This window comes from Alosa sapidissima, chromosome 3 (genome assembly GCF_018492685.1).
Source record: "Alosa sapidissima isolate fAloSap1 chromosome 3, fAloSap1.pri, whole genome shotgun sequence".
Taxonomy (NCBI): Eukaryota; Metazoa; Chordata; class Actinopteri; order Clupeiformes; family Clupeidae; genus Alosa; species Alosa sapidissima.
Window position 1 is genome coordinate 14,710,699 of NC_055959.1, and position 17,659 is coordinate 14,728,357.

At 37.9% G+C, this 17,659-nt stretch overlaps 1 protein-coding gene across 4 annotated transcripts; it reads right to left on the minus strand.

Moving 5' to 3' along the window:
- Positions 1-125: 125 nt before the first annotated feature.
- LOC121706255 lies at positions 126-16,870 on the minus strand. Of its 4 annotated transcripts, XM_042087850.1 has the most exons (6): positions 16,725-16,868; positions 16,394-16,464; positions 16,201-16,302; positions 10,685-10,741; positions 9,361-9,472; positions 126-5,317 (listed from the first exon to the last, which is right to left on the minus strand). In XM_042087850.1, exons 5-6 carry the CDS (start codon positions 9,452-9,454, stop codon positions 1,524-1,526), a joined length of 3,888 nt encoding a protein of 1,295 aa, XP_041943784.1. In that variant the 5' UTR covers positions 9,455-9,472; positions 10,685-10,741; positions 16,201-16,302; positions 16,394-16,464; positions 16,725-16,868; the 3' UTR covers positions 126-1,523. The 4 variants fall into 4 exon arrangements, 3 of the variants coding, with proteins under 3 accessions (XP_041943784.1, XP_041943785.1, XP_041943783.1); XM_042087851.1 differs by lacking the exon at positions 16,394-16,464 and having other exon boundaries at positions 16,725-16,870; XM_042087849.1 differs by lacking the exon at positions 10,685-10,741.
- Between the last annotated feature and the right edge of the window lie 789 nt (positions 16,871-17,659).

Here is a 17,659-nt window from a genome sequence, read left to right on the forward strand (position 1 = left end):
GCTGTGTATGCAAAGACACAGAAGGGAATACTAAAGTCTTTTTATTATATTATTTCATTTGAGCTACATTTTACACTGATATGGCATGATTGGTAAGGTAGACTGCTGTTGTTCACAGCACTAAGCTATTTATGGTTACTGATATACTCCGAGTCTCTGGCCCTCTCTTAGAGCCAGTCATAGTGAGCTGGCCCTCGGAAGAAAAAGTTTGGGGACCACTGCACTAGAGGTTCAGTATGTCAGTTTCACTTACACAGACACGTAGGCTACATTGACACTCTAGATGGACACTCTACTAGGCAATTTAATGTTATGCTTCTATATTTTATGACACCAAAATTAAGAAGTATGCTATCTTGATCGGGAAAACTTTTAGTTTATTTTTTTTCGATCCGATAATAGCCTGCTGCAAATTAACAGACAGAAGCACGGCAGGGCACGCCCCAAATTAAAATGAATGAATGGAACGCTTCTCGCGTCAGTCAGGAAAAACATTGTTCACCAAGTCACGATGATCAGCTATCCAGCAGCAGTGTGTGATGTTTAGCCTAGGCTGAGTGTAATCTTAGGTAATGTCATGTCATGTATGAGAACTAATATTGCCTGGCAATACTACATTGAAATGGAGGCGGCCATGTCTCCAGGCATTTTGGTGTTAAAGTTAACGTTAGTTTGCTTTGCATGTGAACATGACGTGACTTGCGATGCATGACACGAAGCAGTAGCCTAACATTCCCTTGCACTAAAATTAGTATTACAAATAATTTAGATATTAAAATCATATAGCAAATTATAGCCTAATGACATACTACAATTATAGCCTTATGATATAGTACAAAAAAAAGTCGAGTCCTCGAGTGCGAATGCACGAGTCCGAGTCCAAGTTCGAGTCATTCAGTGCTCAAGTCCAAGTCAAGTCACGAGTCTCTAAATGTAGCTAATGACTGAGTCTCGGACTGGAGTACTACAACACTGCTTAAAGCTGGGAAACTAAAAATTACAAATTAGTTCACATAATTATTACCTTGTTAAAATTACATCAAAGCTACATCACTGTTATGTTAGGTTAATACAAATAGTTTGAGTGTGATAATGCTCGCTCTACAGGACATTTGCTCCATTCAATGATTATTTTTAAAATCGTCAACAATTTTAATTTCAGATACCATTCAACACAATTGTTAAACGTTAATTCTGATGATTGATTGATGTATAATCAATAAAGGATTCTGATTTTGTAATATATACTCTAGAAATCTGAGGTCATCCAGCACTCATTCATTTAAACAAAATATGAGATTCTAAATGTCTTACATTTACTGTAGAAGTAGAATTTCTCATTAGGAATGTCATGTCTCGCTGACCAAAAATTGATATTAAAATAAAATTTAAAAGAAATAACATTTTATGACATTTAAATTAATTTGAAGAATATTTTTCATGTTTTGTTGATGCTGTATGTTCTTTCTAAGGTTGATGTTGCCATTCTGGTTATTTATAACATAGAAAATGTCAAGAGGCCATTAGGGTTCTTTCTTTCCTGTTGCCAATGCATTCAGAACTGCTTTGACTTTCTTAACATGTTGTGCACTCTTCTTCATTCTGTCCAGTTTTTGTTTAACCAAGCGACGCTCTTGTGGCAATATATCTTCTCCTCTCGCAATTTTATCCAGAATTTCCGCTTCCTGTTTCATTTTCCTTAATCCAAGGATCCGATCCTCAAATCCCGGCCTTTTCTCATCTTCTTCTGTTCTGATAAGTATTTCAATGTACTCAAAAGTGGACATAGAACTTGGCTTCAGTGCAATCTCATTAAGTCTCTTCATGCAGTTAGAAGACAGCTTGATCAAATACATCAGTTTGTCCTCAATCTCATGAAAATCATCCTCTAATTTCTCTAACATCTCCTTGGTGTTCATGAATTTTCCTTGTGCTTCCATGAAGTTTTTCTTCAATTCTTCTATGGTCTTTTTCTCCATCTTTGTTTCGTAAGTCCATAAGGCTTTCTCTCTCAGATGCACAGAGGGAGGGCAATTTTTTGGACAGATGACACACATTCCATTCTCATCCATCACAGCACAGAAGCGGACATTATCCCCCTCAGGAAGGAAACAACCTGAATGGCATGTGAATAAACAACTATTACAGTTTGTTGCAAAGAAGTTCACATTGCTCCGAATAGCTCTCAGTACCTCTACTTCTTTCTCAAAGCTCTTGTTTTGTTTCATCATCTCATCCTCATTCTCCAGGCACTGTTTGATGCTTTTGATTTCACTGAGCTTGGCAAGCCCAGCTGTAATTTGAGGAGTTAGTCTTGCAGTGGCATTCTCAAGACGTTCGCGTTCCTCTAGAACTTTCTTTGTCAAAGTGAGATCTTTGCCCTCTGTGCTACCGAGGGCCTTGAAGAACATCTTCATCTGTTTGAAAGTTGTTGACCAGACAATACTCTTCATTTTCTCCTCCTCATCACAATCCTCATCTTCATCTTCATCCGAATCAACTTCCTCAGTGTGTCTGTCTATGTCCCTTTTCTGTACATATACGGTAGAGTTGTTAAACTTAAAGTGGGTGGGTTGCCCTTTCTTGTTCTTCTGACATGGCAACTCTGCTGCCTTAATTGCTTCTAAAACTGGGATTTTGTCACTGTCAGCAAATGTTACAAGAACCATGATGTTTTCTCCAACGTCCTTTCCAAAAATTGACAGGATGGAGTCAAAGATGTATTTCTGATTTGCACTGAGACGGGCAAGAGATGCCTGAACAACAAAGCACACAGCATCTATATGTTCAACCCCCAAAGGGCTGCAAAGGAATCTTTTCACTTGTTCTGTGATCAATTTATCTTGAGCCATTCCTCTGGTGTCCCCAAATCCAGGTGTGTCGATAATTGTGAGTGAGTATGGGATCTGAAAGCCTGGTTGGTTATAGAGCTCATAGGATGTGACCACAGATGTCTGGCTTTCAGCTTGTGTTCGGTTTGTCACCTCGTGGATTAGTTTGTAGCGGTACTGGTCCTCCCATTTGACTCCTAGTATGTAATTTATCATCACATTGACAAGAGTTGTTTTTCCTGCACCAGTGGATCCCAGAAGTAAAATTACCTTGTTTTTCACATCTTCCACCTTCCTACCAAACATATATTGAAAAAAATCAACATTCTCCCCATATTTCCTCTCTAAGTCAACCTGATATACAGATGGGTTGCCCTTTTCCAGACAGTACGATTGTTCTAAAAAACGCTCACTCTTGCCCTGTGCTGATTTCTTTTTCTCAGACTTAGCATCAGGTCCTGATGTTGTAATAGTTGTTTCAGGACTTGGCAGACTCTTTCCTGATTTCCCTGTATTGGCCAAAACACGGATACTGTAGGTGGTGTTCATCTTCAGTCCCTCCAATGTACACTCCCTACTAGAGGCTTTCTCACACTCCCACGGTTTGCTCTTGGTATCATCTTCCATATGCTGTCGGTACTCAACATCATAACTGATGACTGATACATCATCTCCAACTGCAGTGGGGATATCCCATGTAATAGTGATGCTTTCGGCCCCTGAACTTTTCTCATTTGGCGGGCCTGGAGGACTGCATGGACGTGTTCGGACGAACTCTGTTGCATCGCTAGCGAGACTCACTCCAGGTCGACACACTGCCTTACAGCTAAATCGGTACTCTGTATGAGGGTGTAAGCGACTAATAGTAACATCTGTTGCTTTTCCATCAGTGCCTATTTCTTTCCAGTCAGAGCCCTCAGAGTTCTGGTACAGAATGCGATAGGAGACGACAAAACTTTCTCCGATGGTAGGAGGGTTGATTTGTAAATGGACACGATCATGTTCCAGTTTCAAAACATTTGGGCTAGGAGGCTTGCAAGGCAGCAAAAACTGAGCATCAATAAGTGTCCCTTTCTCATACACATGAATTGATGAGGCTGTGATGGACTTGTTTGGAACTGATGCTATGCAAAACTCAATGTTTTCCCTGTCTCTGTTGGCCTGCATGAAATCAAGAAACAAGCGGATGCTTTGCCTGGTAAGAGTAGTCACCTCTCCAGAATGAAACCAATGCTCCTGTCTGCTGGCACTTTTGGCTTCATAAGATGTGTCAGAGCCAGTGGACTTAGCCTCGTCCTTCAGGTAGCTTTCCAAATCTTGGAGATATTTGCCATCACCACTGAGGGAAGAGAACACAAAAGCCACAACAAATTCGTTTCTTGAATGTAGGACAACCTTATCCAGTTCACTACTGGACTTAGTCACCCTGATTTCTTTCATAATCTCAAGGTAGGACCTGATAACATTCATCTCACGTTCTCTGTCACTCAGATATTCTGTAATTAATGCACTCTGGAAGGGGGATCTCTCTTTGCTGTTCAGAGTAGTAACCAACTCTTGCTCCTCTGTTCCTCCTCCCCGAATAGTCGGAAGTAATTTGCAAAGTTTCTTTTGAAACACCAATTTGTACTCAGAAATCAGGCCTTTGAATTTCCGAAGCTTGGTTGTAATCTCAGAGAAGAGGATGGCTATCTCATCTTTCATCAAGTCTTGGCATTGAATGTCAGCCTCGTCTATCTCATCAAGGATGCGCTGAGACTGTCGCACCAGACCTATACTTATCTCCCTAACAAGTTGGGCTGCAGTGGAGTCCAGATTTTTGAGGGGATACAACCACACTGTCATGGGCACAGCATGTTTCCCATTTTCCCCAAGCAGTCGTGGAAGATTTGAGTAAACTTTGATTGCATCTTGAAAACTAACTGGATTATTATCCAAAGCAAAGTCTCCGTGGAATGTACAGTTGAATTTGTCTGCTTCTTGTTGTTCTGTTTCAGTCATCTTCAGGGATGCCTGTCCCTCAATAGATACCATTGGAATCACTTTGATTGTTGCCTGCAGACTTCCTTGTATTTCCTGATGATTTTCATTTGAAGTGACTTCACGATCAAAGACAAAGAAGGCTTGAGCACCATACAATACTGCAGTTACCACATGTGTGGCAGATCCTTCCTGGAAGACATTGCAATGTTGGAAATTTCCAGTCCCTAGGTGTTCCATGGTAAGCTGCTCAAAACGTGTGGTAGTGCGATACTGAAGAGTAACTCTGGACTGATTTTTTGACTTTTTCTTGTCATTCAGAAACTCTGCAGAGCCTTTTACACTCACTAACCCACCCATAAAGCTGGCCTCTAGTGATGCAGACACATGTAGAGCTTCTGCCTTAGCCTCTGTAGAGTCTGAGGCAATGATCTTGAACTCAGTGTTTGGCTGTGGGCGTATATTGATATTCTTCTGCAGCATGTCAGCATCCCAGAGTGTAATACCTGTTTAAATGAAGAAGTGACAACAATAAGATTTATATACAGCCGCAAATGGCAAGTATTGGGGTCCAAATCTTGGAACATTGTTGAAAATTGAGCATTGTAAATTGATAGATAAGATAGATAGATCGATCTAGATAGATAAATTGATGGATGGCTAGATGATATGTATGTAGATTGGATAGATGGATGGAGGTAGATATATTGACAATTAAATGGTTGGATATAGATAAATGGATGGATGTGGGTAGATGGATGAGTGGATGGACGCAGAAAGAAAGTTTGATGGATGTAGATAGACAGGTACATAAATGGTTTGATGTAGATAGATGGAAACAGGGCTCAAACAGGGCCCGCCAAGTGCCAATGGAGAGTATATTTTTGTATTGGCGCCTGAATTATGGCAGGTACTGCGCCACTTTGGTGTGTGGAGAACAGCTTCTTATCAAATACTACAATAGAGTACTTCAGTCTGTCACATTAAATTGGCTTGCCATATCAACTGCTTTGCATCAGTGTTCTATTCGTCCAGTGTTGACATGGTCAGGATTTATTTTCCGATATAGCTACTTGCAGAAACGAGAAAATTAAACTTCACGAGTCTTACAGTTATTTGGTTAACTTTGCAAGGCCAAGATTTGGGTCAAAACTGCAAAATAGCTGCCACATGGGTACCCCCATTTAAAAAAAAAAAGACTTTCCTACTACTACGCAGGGTGACAGGCCCAACTAATTATCCCACAGTGAAAACCCTACTGGTCTGATGGCCATTTCTGAAATATCTGTAAAATGTATGTTGTGAATATAATACATCCATGTTTGGTCTTGAATAAATACTTGGGCAACAGTCTGATCATGATTTCATTACAATCTAATGTATCTGTACATAGTTGTAGACTAAGAACTACACTATATATACACTACTATGAGATTCACCTACACCACACCCACAGCTCTCAGATAACAGAGGTCCTGTTGATTCGGGGGTTGCCCGAATGAATGATAAGAGGAGATTCTTCTCACCTCTGGCTCTTTGCTCTCTGGCGTGGGTCTAGGCGCCTCTCTCCCTCTTCCTCTCTCTCTCTCTCTCTCTCTCACACTCTCTCTCTCACACTCTCTCTCTCTGTCTCTCTCTCTCACCAAGCTCTCCCTCTGGGGTTTGTTATTTTTCTTATTTGATACATTGTTTTATCTGGTGTATTTGATTTTCTAACTTGTTTACAGTTAAGCTTGTAGTTTGGTTAAGCTTACTGTACTTGTTGTTTTGTTCTTTTGTTGTTTACCTACCTGAGTTTGACTTACATTCAATTGTAGTGTTGAAGTGATATTTGTAAAAATTATAAAAAAATATAATTATAAATTATAAAATTAGGCTTAATGGCTGATAAATTGTTAATTTACCCACCAATTGCATATCTCTAAGTCTCAAGTGCCATGCCATGCTCTGCCATAGCTGACAAACTAGTTACTTGGTAATTATAGATAAATTATATGGAGTCATATAAATTGTGGTTTCTCGAAATAACTTAGCATAACCAATTGCTTCACCAGCCTGTCCATTGTTCGAACACATGCAAAGATGACCGGCCAACACAACTCGCTTTGCACAAAGCACTTTTTGTGCTTTTTTAGAACTTGAAAGTTTCAGATGTTGTATTACTTGCTTACTTTCACTTTCAATGATAGCGAACAAACTACTCACGGAATTATATGAAATATGTGATTTATAGCTCAAAACCTGTTGCCACTGTGATATTTCTGCAGTGGTTATTATAGAAGATATCCGTGATTACTGACCAAGATAGAGCAACGTCATTTGTTCACTCCTCCTCAACACTGTCTTATTATAGGCTACAAAATGATTGGACCTCCGAACATTGGGAAGACCCGTTCATTTGAATGGAACTTGCAGCGGAACTTGTGAACTTCTGCAGCATTCTGAAAAGCTGTATAATAGACTAATGATAGGCTACTTTCAAAATAGTTACGAAAAGCATTTAGTTTAGTTTGGCCGGTAAAAATTGTCTGGCCAGTAATTTTTTCATCTACCAGCCACTTTGGCTATAGGCCAAAAAGTTTATTTCGACCCCTGGATGGTGAAAGTGTTGTGAATCAGAATTCTTTCTGTTAATGTACATATTGTGGATTTCTTATGTTCATTTGTGATTGTGTGTCTTTGGTCTGTATGCAGTGTATCCTTGAATGCTTATAATTCAATAGACTCAACAGAGTCAGCCGTGGCCTACTGGTTAGTGCTTCTGACATAACCGGAGGGTTGCTAGTACGAACCCCGACCAGTAGGCACGGCTGAAGTGCCCTTGAGCAAGGCACCTAACCCCTCACTGCTCCCCGAGCGCCGCTGTTGTTGCAGGCAGCTCACTGCGTCGGGATTAGTGTGTGCTTCACCTCACTGTGTGTTCACTGTGTGCTGAGTGTGTTTCATCATTCATGGATTGGGATAAATGCAAATTTCCCTCACAGGATCAAGAGTATATATGCTAGAGTCTGTCTAGGGACTTTTTGGCTTATCCTCAGGTGTGACTTTCTGTTGTGTGGCTATGAGGTCTTGAAGTGTTATGTCTAAATAGTTGCATCAAATGAATTGTTTTTTTAGCATGCTACAGTATATGAAAAACTCTTGCGCTTTGTAACGCTTTGTAACAGTCTCACATTACAGATATCCAGGTTAGCGTACAAACCAGGTAACGCCTGTGTGGGTGTTTTTTTAAACGGAGTGTCTATTCGTACCCCTGGTACGAATAGCCTTGGCCACACAACTGGGCTATTCACACCCTGTTACATAACAACAAAAACATGTTGCTCGCGTGCCCAAAAAACATGGCCGACATTTGTTTTTTCGTCAGCAGAAAGTGAAGAATTCTGAACGGTTTCAGCACTAATATCTGTTCAAATTAAATTTGAGATGGAAAAGTTGTGTTTTATTTTCTTAATCTTTGTTCAGTGAACACATACAACCGTTAGTTTGCTAGCTAACAGACATTTCGTGAATATGACGTTCAGGCCTGTAAACTATAAGTTTGCCTGCAAACCTCAACTCCTTGAAGCAGATAGCAGATAGTGCAGTGGTCACAGGCAAGGGCTGGCACGCGGGAGACCGGGGTTTGATTCCCGTGTGCTGCGTTTTGGAAGAGTGAGTGTGCATGTGTACCAACGTCTCTGGAGAGAAGGCGTGCAATTTGAACAAGAAATCGGTTCTCAAACGGAAGTTTTGATTGCAACAATTAGCTAGTTCATGCACCAGGGTGTAAATAGCATGCAGTACTATAAACACCAGGGTACGAATAGCGTCCACTTCTAACTGTACATTGATGCAAACAGCATACCTTATTCAGAGTGTCTATTACACAGCTGAGCTATTCACACTCTGTTATGTAACAACAACAAAAACAACAACATGTTGCTTGCTGATATTTGTACCAGACGAGGTACTAATAGAACACATTGCTGTGTGCACCGGGGTACGAATAGCATACACTGATATTTGTACCAGACGGGGTACTAATAGAACACATTGCTGTGTGCACCGGGGTACGAATAGCATACACTGATATTTGTACCAGACGGGGTACTAATAGAACACATTGCTGTGTGCACCGGGGTACGAATAGCATACACTGATATTTGTACCAGACGGGGTACTAATAGGACACATTGCTGTGTGCACCGGGGTACGAATAGCATACATTGATATTTGTACCAGACGGGTACTAATAGGACACATTCCTGTGTGCACTGGGGTACGAATAGAATTCACTTCTTATTGCACCAGGGTACGAATAGCATACACTGCTAATTGTACCAGGGGTGCAAATAGCCTTACCCTTTTTTAAACACCACATTGTATCGTGTTTTGTCACTGTAAATTTAATAGAAGAGAGCCACTGCAAATGTTACAGTGCATTCAGGACAGCTCGAAACTATGCATAGCACAATTAAAACTCCATTGAAATTATGCTTCATAAATAATATAGATTAAACAAATAATCAATTTCATCTGTACTATTTATTAAACATTATTTTTGTACCTGGAATGAGGACATCTCTCCTGCAGTCATAGAGCATTCCCAGCTGGAATGGGCGGCCCAACCCCGCAAGCTCGATGGTGTCACACATAGACATCTCTGCTCTTGATGCCAACTTGAAACAGATAACAAAATGTTCAAAACACAATAGAATATAATAGAATAGAATAAATCTTTAATGTCCACCAAGGTGGAATTTGTTTTTGGCTCACCAGACATAAAAGACAGATAGACATACAGCCACAATATCATCTCAGACATATGAGTTGAAATATAATGATAAAATACATAGGACAAAATAAGAGTAAAAAATACATAAAAAATAAAAGAAAATCACAAATCACAAACGTCTCTACTCATGTGCCTGTGAATAGTAACAATTGGCCTAAACCATTAATTTGTCCAAGATATGTCTTAATATGCTAGTAATTATTGTTTAGATATGTTTGATGACAAACAACAGGTCTAAAATAGGATGTGCTGCTTACTTTATAAGCCTGTAATTATGACAACTACTGCAGCCACTGCATACACAAGTTAAACATTCTTTAGATGTAACAAATTCCACCCATAGGGGACACTGCTACTGACATATTTCACTATTGCAATATATATAGCTTTCCCATGGGCTCTCCCCCAAATTGCCTTCACTTTTCCCCCATCTTCTGTCATTTCATCAAGAAAATAATCAACAGAATCAACTGAAAAATTGACCGAAAATAATCGTTGGTTGCATACCTGCTTCAAATTCACTTTCATGGTATGTGGTCATGAATGACCTGTCTGGAACTGAAGCAGGAATGGTTAGCATATTTCTAGGTAGTAATACAAAACCCAAGCTAACGTAATGCAAATATAATACTAAAACACAACTTAGAACTAGGCCTACTTATGTACTCGTCCCACTAACGAGTTTGCTTATTTGTTTCCCCGACCAGCGTGGTAAAGTGCAAAGTGCAAACAGCCAGCACAAGACGGCTCTAGATAGGGCTAAGCTCCGTTCTGGTAAGGTTAAATGGCGGATCATTCATGAGACGATTTTGAGATGCACAGATTCCCAAATGAACGCATATCCACAGATTGTTAGAGTGGTGAAATACATTCACACCGCTGACATTATATTGAGGAAAAAGTATAGCCAACCAAGCTCAAGTAGCTCAGTGTAGCCAACTGGACCTTACGTAGGCCTAAATTAGGACTTCAAAAAATATCGGCGCAAATTATCGGCCAGAATTCTGTTATCGGACCGATAATAATATTTTCATTTTTTCACTTATCGGCCAATAATATATCGGCCGCCGATATAACGTGCATCCCTAAAATGCACCTGTTAATCCCATGAGCTGCAAGGGCTGTGAAGTCCTGTGGTCAAGGATGGCACACCCTGCGAAAATTCGACAGAATAGCTTTCACAGCACACACAACATTGGAAATTACATCAAAGGTATATAACAGTTAACAGTCTGTTGAAACTATTTATTTATTTATGACTGCATGGGGGGTATTCCATGAGTCATGGTGAGTGGCGATATTGGACATCCACACCAGAGAGGGTTAAAGCGGAGTAATCAAGGATCGTTGTCCACACTGTCCAATGCAAACATTCCATTGATTCAAAGTGAGAGGGTAATGATTTCATATCATATCATTCAATGATTCAATAATTTTGGAGTTATTGGGAGAAAAAATGGACTAAATAAAGTAGGGTGAACATTCAGATTAACATTTAATGTGACAAAAAGTGAGGAAATATGACCGCCGCTCAGTCCTGCACGTTATCTACAAAAATAAATCACGCTAGTCAGTTTCTCTCCACCTCCTTCCCCATCCCCTATACTTGCAACTTTTTTTTTAAGTGAGTGTGTGGATGTACATGTGTGCGTGTGTGCGTGTGTGTGTATGTGTGTGTGTGTGTGTGTGTGACAGTACTGCCTTTTTTCTTTTTGGTTTATCGTTGAGTTTATGTTAAGTTTTTGATATACAGTTGAAGCACTGATGATTTGGTAGTAAATTAAGATGGTATTTATATTTGGTTGAATTATAAGAGTTGAATAAATTTGGAAGAGGTAGCTAGCTATGCTGCTAATTATTTCTGCAGTGTTATGCTATAGAGATTAGCTCCTGTTAAGCATGCACAGGTTTACATACATGTTACTTCACTTGTGTCAATCCAAAGACTTTATGTAAGTCGTGTTTGTGACATACAACTATGGATTATTATTTGCCATGTCACATGTGGGTTATAAGCGATTCCCTCATGGCCATAAGCATTAACAAGATACTAGCCTTTGTAAATCTAGTGGGCACATTGTGTAACTATATTTAACTGGTGTGCGTTTCCCATACAACTACAGATATGAGCTTTTGGTAACACTCCATAATAAGGTGCCATAATAAATAGCAAACTAGTAATTACCTAACCCTTTGTTAATATTTGTTAATTGTTACTAAAATATCTATTTGGCACAAGTTAATAGTTTTTTCATCATTAATTAAATATTAGTTGTTTGCATAAAATCTGTATGTTAATGTTTTAACAAATCTATTAACTAATATTGTATTAATATTTGTTAATAGTTAACTAAATGTCTTTTTGGCACTAATTAACAGTTATTTATTACATCATTTAAATGTTAAATGTTTATTTACAAACTATATGTTAATAGAAAAGTTAATGACATATTATTATTTAACTAATTTTTGCTTCTGCCTATCCCAATATGAACCACTCCCCATAGGACCCTTACAATAAAGTTGGTTTGCTTAATTCATATATTAGTAGTATATAGCTATCAGCGTGGGGCCCCTTATAATAAAGTTGGTTAAGCTTAATTAATATATTAGTAATATATAACTATCAGTATGGGGGACCCTTATAATAAAGTTGGTTAAGCGTTATTAATATATTAGTAATATATAACTATTAGTCAGACTGTGAAGGGACTGAGACCAAAACTGGCTTATCACATTTATTCCTTTAAGAAAAGTTAAAACAAAACATGCCTTCAGGCACTGGCATACATAAAACAGCATCTGCACAAGCAAAATAAAAAGAAGTAGTTGAATGGGCTATATTACATGGATCATTCCTATACCATCACTGTCAGGGGACATGCGACATGGAATGTTCAGGTGCACAAAACAACAGTTAATTAATATTCTGAGACTCACTAAACATTCACAGACGTAGACCATACGGACATAAACATAACGCTAAACTAAATGTACATTAATTTCCTGCTAGACTGAATTGCACTTTCCATGCACACTAAACTAAACTACACTGAATGCATGGAAAGTTGCTAGCGGAGTTTACAGCTAGTCACGAGGGACTCAGTGTGTATGAACTCGTAGTCATAATGTTGCTAGAATTGCACCCAAATCCTAACAATATATGTGAAGTAATATAATACAGGTGATATATCGAAGTTTTCGGTAATACTTTATAATAACTACACACAATTCATCATTTATTAAAGCCTTTGTTACTTATTAGTTAATGGTTTGTTCATCATTAGTAATTTCTTGTTCATACATAATTAATCATCAGTAAAGCATTTGTTCACACATTTATAAATGGTTTGTTCATAGTAAATAAGTCTATCCTAAAATATGTTTGTAAGTACATGATTTATACTTAATAAATAATGAAACAACCACTTATAAATGAAATCATTTTCCCATTATACACCACTTGCAAACTATTACAAAATGCGTTGTTCATCATTTGTAAAGCATTACTCCTATGTTAAATCTCATAAATAAAGTATTTGTACACGCAGTTATAAATAGTTTGTTCATAGTAAATAAGCCTATATCTAAAATATGTTATATCTTAAATTATTGTTAATACTTAATAAATGATGCAATAATATGTTGTTGATGAAGCAATATTTCCATTATTTAACAGTTGTTACATACACATGCACTAATAATTAGTTAGGGTGAGGATACATAATTCATGATTAACTCAGGAGTTACAAGTGGTTAGTTAATGATATTTTGTGAGCTTATCTAAAGTGAGGACTTTCTATGCCTTGCAACACATTTTCAAATGAGTTGTAAAGATTACATTCACATTCATTCATTTAGCAGACAAGCGACGTACACATGTCAATTAAATTGAAGGCCATTGACACAATAGTTAAAGCTGAGAATCGAACCCCCAACTTTTCAGTACCTTGGCCCAGATAGAAAAACCTACAACAACCATGCAAGAGTTTCCGTTTTCTTCTATTACACACTGTTAAGCATTTATTAAACATCTGTAAACTATAATTAAATGCTGTATTCTTCATTTGTAAAGCATTATTCCTACATTAAATCTCATCTGTAAATCATGTTTACACGCAGTTAAAAATGGTTTGTTCATAGTAAACACGCATATCTATATTATATTTTTGAATTGACTGTTGTGATTTGCTATATATTATGGCACCTTATTATGGAGTGTTACCGAGCTGTTTACTAACATGCAGGGTGGGGTAGTAATGGATTACATGTAATCTGGATTACGTAATCAGATTACAAAAATCAAATAGCTAATCATCCAAGATTACGAAAAAAAATGTGTAATTAGATTATAGTTACATCGTTGGAGATTACTTGATTTCATTTTATTATGCAAACAATGCAATATGACCCGCAGCCCATTCATTTGTCCACTAGATGTCAATATCATCCAATTGCCTGTGTAATTTCTTGACAAGAAAAAGACAGTGGGAAATAAGAATGTGTATGTTATGTGCAAGTTATGTAAAAAGCAATCCTAAAGTAATCAGATTACGTTACATGTTTTGGGTAATCCAATTGATTACGTTACTGATTACAAAAATTGCCATTTAATCTGTAGTCAGTAATGGATTACATTTCAAAGTAATGTGATCCAACTCTGCTAACATAGTACGATGCATCGTTCAACTAACCAACATCTAAGTTCTGACTGTTTCCCAAAACCGAGATAATGTGCAGCAGGACTGAGTGGCTTTTATTTGTTATTTGTACCATTTAGTTTAGCATTTGTACACATTTTAACATTGCCATTTCCATGTTACACCTTAACTGATTATAACCTAACTTAATCTGTTGTTTAATTAGTCTTTCTCATCCTGCAGAGTGTTATATAGATACATGTATTATTATTATTTTTACTACAAAATGTTCTTTATGGGGCTGTATGTGACCATAAACGTAATAACCTATGCTATAACAATAATATTGAGCTGGGGTTCTAAACAACATTTCATGTTAAACTATAAAATTATCATAATTTTTATGATGACATTTTTAGTAGTCTATTTATAGTCCATGTTTATTAAAGGTATTCTAGCGATGTTACGTGGTTTCTAAGCTAAAACATTTTTCTCACACACAGCAAACATCACCTCACTATCCGCTAGCTGCCTGTGCCCTGAATACACTGTAAAAAATGTGGTCTCTGTGGACAGCCCAGGCTCCAAAAACGGCAACAAAAACAACTTGGTCCAGCCTGAACCATAAAAACATAACAAATTGTTCCAGCCAATCACCGACAAGATACGCGTTCAGGAGAGTTTGAACTGTATGGGAGGAAGGGGGAGGGAGTAGCGAGCCAGCTCTCTGGTTTGTTTGAACGTCATTATTGACATATCAACAGTCAATTGACAACATAGTAGTGCTGCAAGCAAGAGACTGAACAAGTTTAATATTTTCAAAAAGCCTTATTTATTATTATCGTGATTGCATTAGAACAATTTACAAAATTATTGTATTTGCAGTATAATAATTGTATGTATGGACGGTGCACGGTGCAGAATCTACAACAATGGCAACTAATATAGCATGTCTAGATCCATGAGATATGGAATAATCAAGTGAAAGCATATTGCCCTCAACATTTTACCATTTAATTGTGTGCTTCACAATTAAGATGTGACAAATGTTCAGTGTCCATTCATTTTTATGTTTTATATCTTCAATGTAATTCATTTTCAATTACAATTGTACATCACAATCAATTGTATCGTAAAATGTTGCAGATTTCAGTAATTCAAGCTTTTTTATTATGGGACATGACAGTTGAAGGCTGTTTTGCTCTCATTCCCATGTGGGGAGAAGTCAAGTCCCCCCCCCCCCTCTTTTATTTACTGCCCGATTTATACATCGTCTTTAGATCTTTCCTTGGCATCTTTTAGTTCTTTATGAATTCTATGTTTCTCGCTCTGCTCCCTGTTCCTTTGGGCAGCTTCAGTTTTCTGTCGCTCTTGTTCCCTCTCCCTGTCTCGAGCCTCTCTCATATCATTTTCCATCTTCATCCTCATTTTCTCTTGCTCTAACTGAAACTTCTCTTGTTCAAGTCTTCCCTTTTCTTGTTCAGCAGCATTTCTCTGTTGTTCAGCAGCATGTCTCTGTTGGTTTGCATTGTTGCGCTCATGTTCAGCTTGTCTCAGTTCCTCCTCTTTGCTATCTCCGGAACCCATAGTCAGAGTTACTCTGACAATGATATACACACAGGATTTCAACTATTTTGATGCCTATTCATCACCCATAAGGGTAACTCATTGTCAAATTATTGTAGATATTACATAGAATTAAGTCTTGCACAACATATAATGACTTATACAAGGAGTTTTGATCATGTAAACTGATGGTAATTTTTTGACCACATTTGATATTTTGATTAATTGACCATTTGTGTGTGTGTGCGTATAAGAGAGAGAGAGAGAGAGAGAGAGAGAGAGAGAGTATGTCTGTGTTATGTTTTGGTTACATTAAATATGCAGTGTTCAGTGTAAATAAAATACCATTTCATAATACCATAGCACATGGTAATAGTATTAGATACAAATGCAAAATCCCACATACCTCAGGAAACAGGTTGGGTTGCACAGAAACAACAATCCTTTATGACAGAGTTCTGGTTTCACTGCCACTGAGTTTATTGCATCGGATGGGCCCGGCCTAATGCTGTAAAATGGCAAAAAAAGCCTTGTGACATACAAGATACAAAAAGCCATGTCCCATATGTATACATCAGTCTATGCAAAATCCAACATACCTTTGCAAATGAGTTTCCTTAGTTTTGGTTTTAGCACAATTTTTCTTACAATATACAGGTGGACGCAAGTGCTGTAAAAGTTTGCATATGTAATGTTTAGTTTAATTGTTTTACAACATGAGCTACTGTGGTAATCTTTGCACTATTATTGTTTTTACATTTTATTTTTCTAAAAGTCATGGATAAGATGTCAGTGCAGACAACATAAATGTTTGTGACTATAGTTACAGTATAAGTGTATCACATCCTAGTGAAAACGTATGTCAGGAAGGCTAGATCATGTACAGACATTAAAAAATAGTTATAGTAGTTTAGTTATAAATAATTTTACCTTTTGTTTGCAGGCACAATAAATAATTCTTAAAAGAACACACTGAAGTCTTCGTTTATTTAATCAAGACAGCAGAGAGAGTCAGCAAGACATGCTCAGTCAGGGAGGCAGTCAGGGAGCGTCTTGATTATTCAGTGGAGTCATTGACATTTATACTACTTCCTAGTATAAAGGGAACCAATGGTCTTTCATAATAATCTTACCAGGAAATGTGCATTTATGACAATATTGTGGACACAATGCTGTTCTCAGGGATGGGCAAAAATATATCAGGATGTATTTTGGAATAAAACACCTAATACCCTCATTTTAAATCTATCAAAATAAACCAAAGACGGTCGGGGTGCGGTTCGCCCTGTCGGGACTTATTTTCCCATTATCCCCCTGAGAGAAGAAATACTCTTTTCTGATTGGCTGGCGGGATGGATTTTAATTCTGAATAACGGGACACCTATAAAGTAGATCTGGTAAAAAAAGTTTAATCGCCGTTCCATATCAATGCTTATGAATGGTAACTATAACAACAATAGTAGGACGACGGTTGAGCCGAGGCAGGCTTCGCAACAATGGAATCAACTGTAAACAAGCTAACTGTCCATATTTTCCAAATAACGACCGGCGTTCTATACATTATCCCTTACATACTGTATGCTTGCAATCCGTCAGAAAGAAAGAAAACAATATTCTAGCCTCTGTAAATCTGTGTCTGTACATCACACAGTTATTCTGATTGTTTCCCAAGAAACTACAGAGCCTCAGCTTCCTAAAGAGGTCAAGCATTTGATTATAGGCCAAACTACTGGGAACAGTGGCCTCTGAAGCAGGTGCTGTGCAATTTCAGGCAAAAACTTGAAATTGGTATTGAGAACGAAAGACTTAGTAAAGTGAAATCATGTGATTTTACACCAAACCTTAGACCTGATAAAAAGGGGATG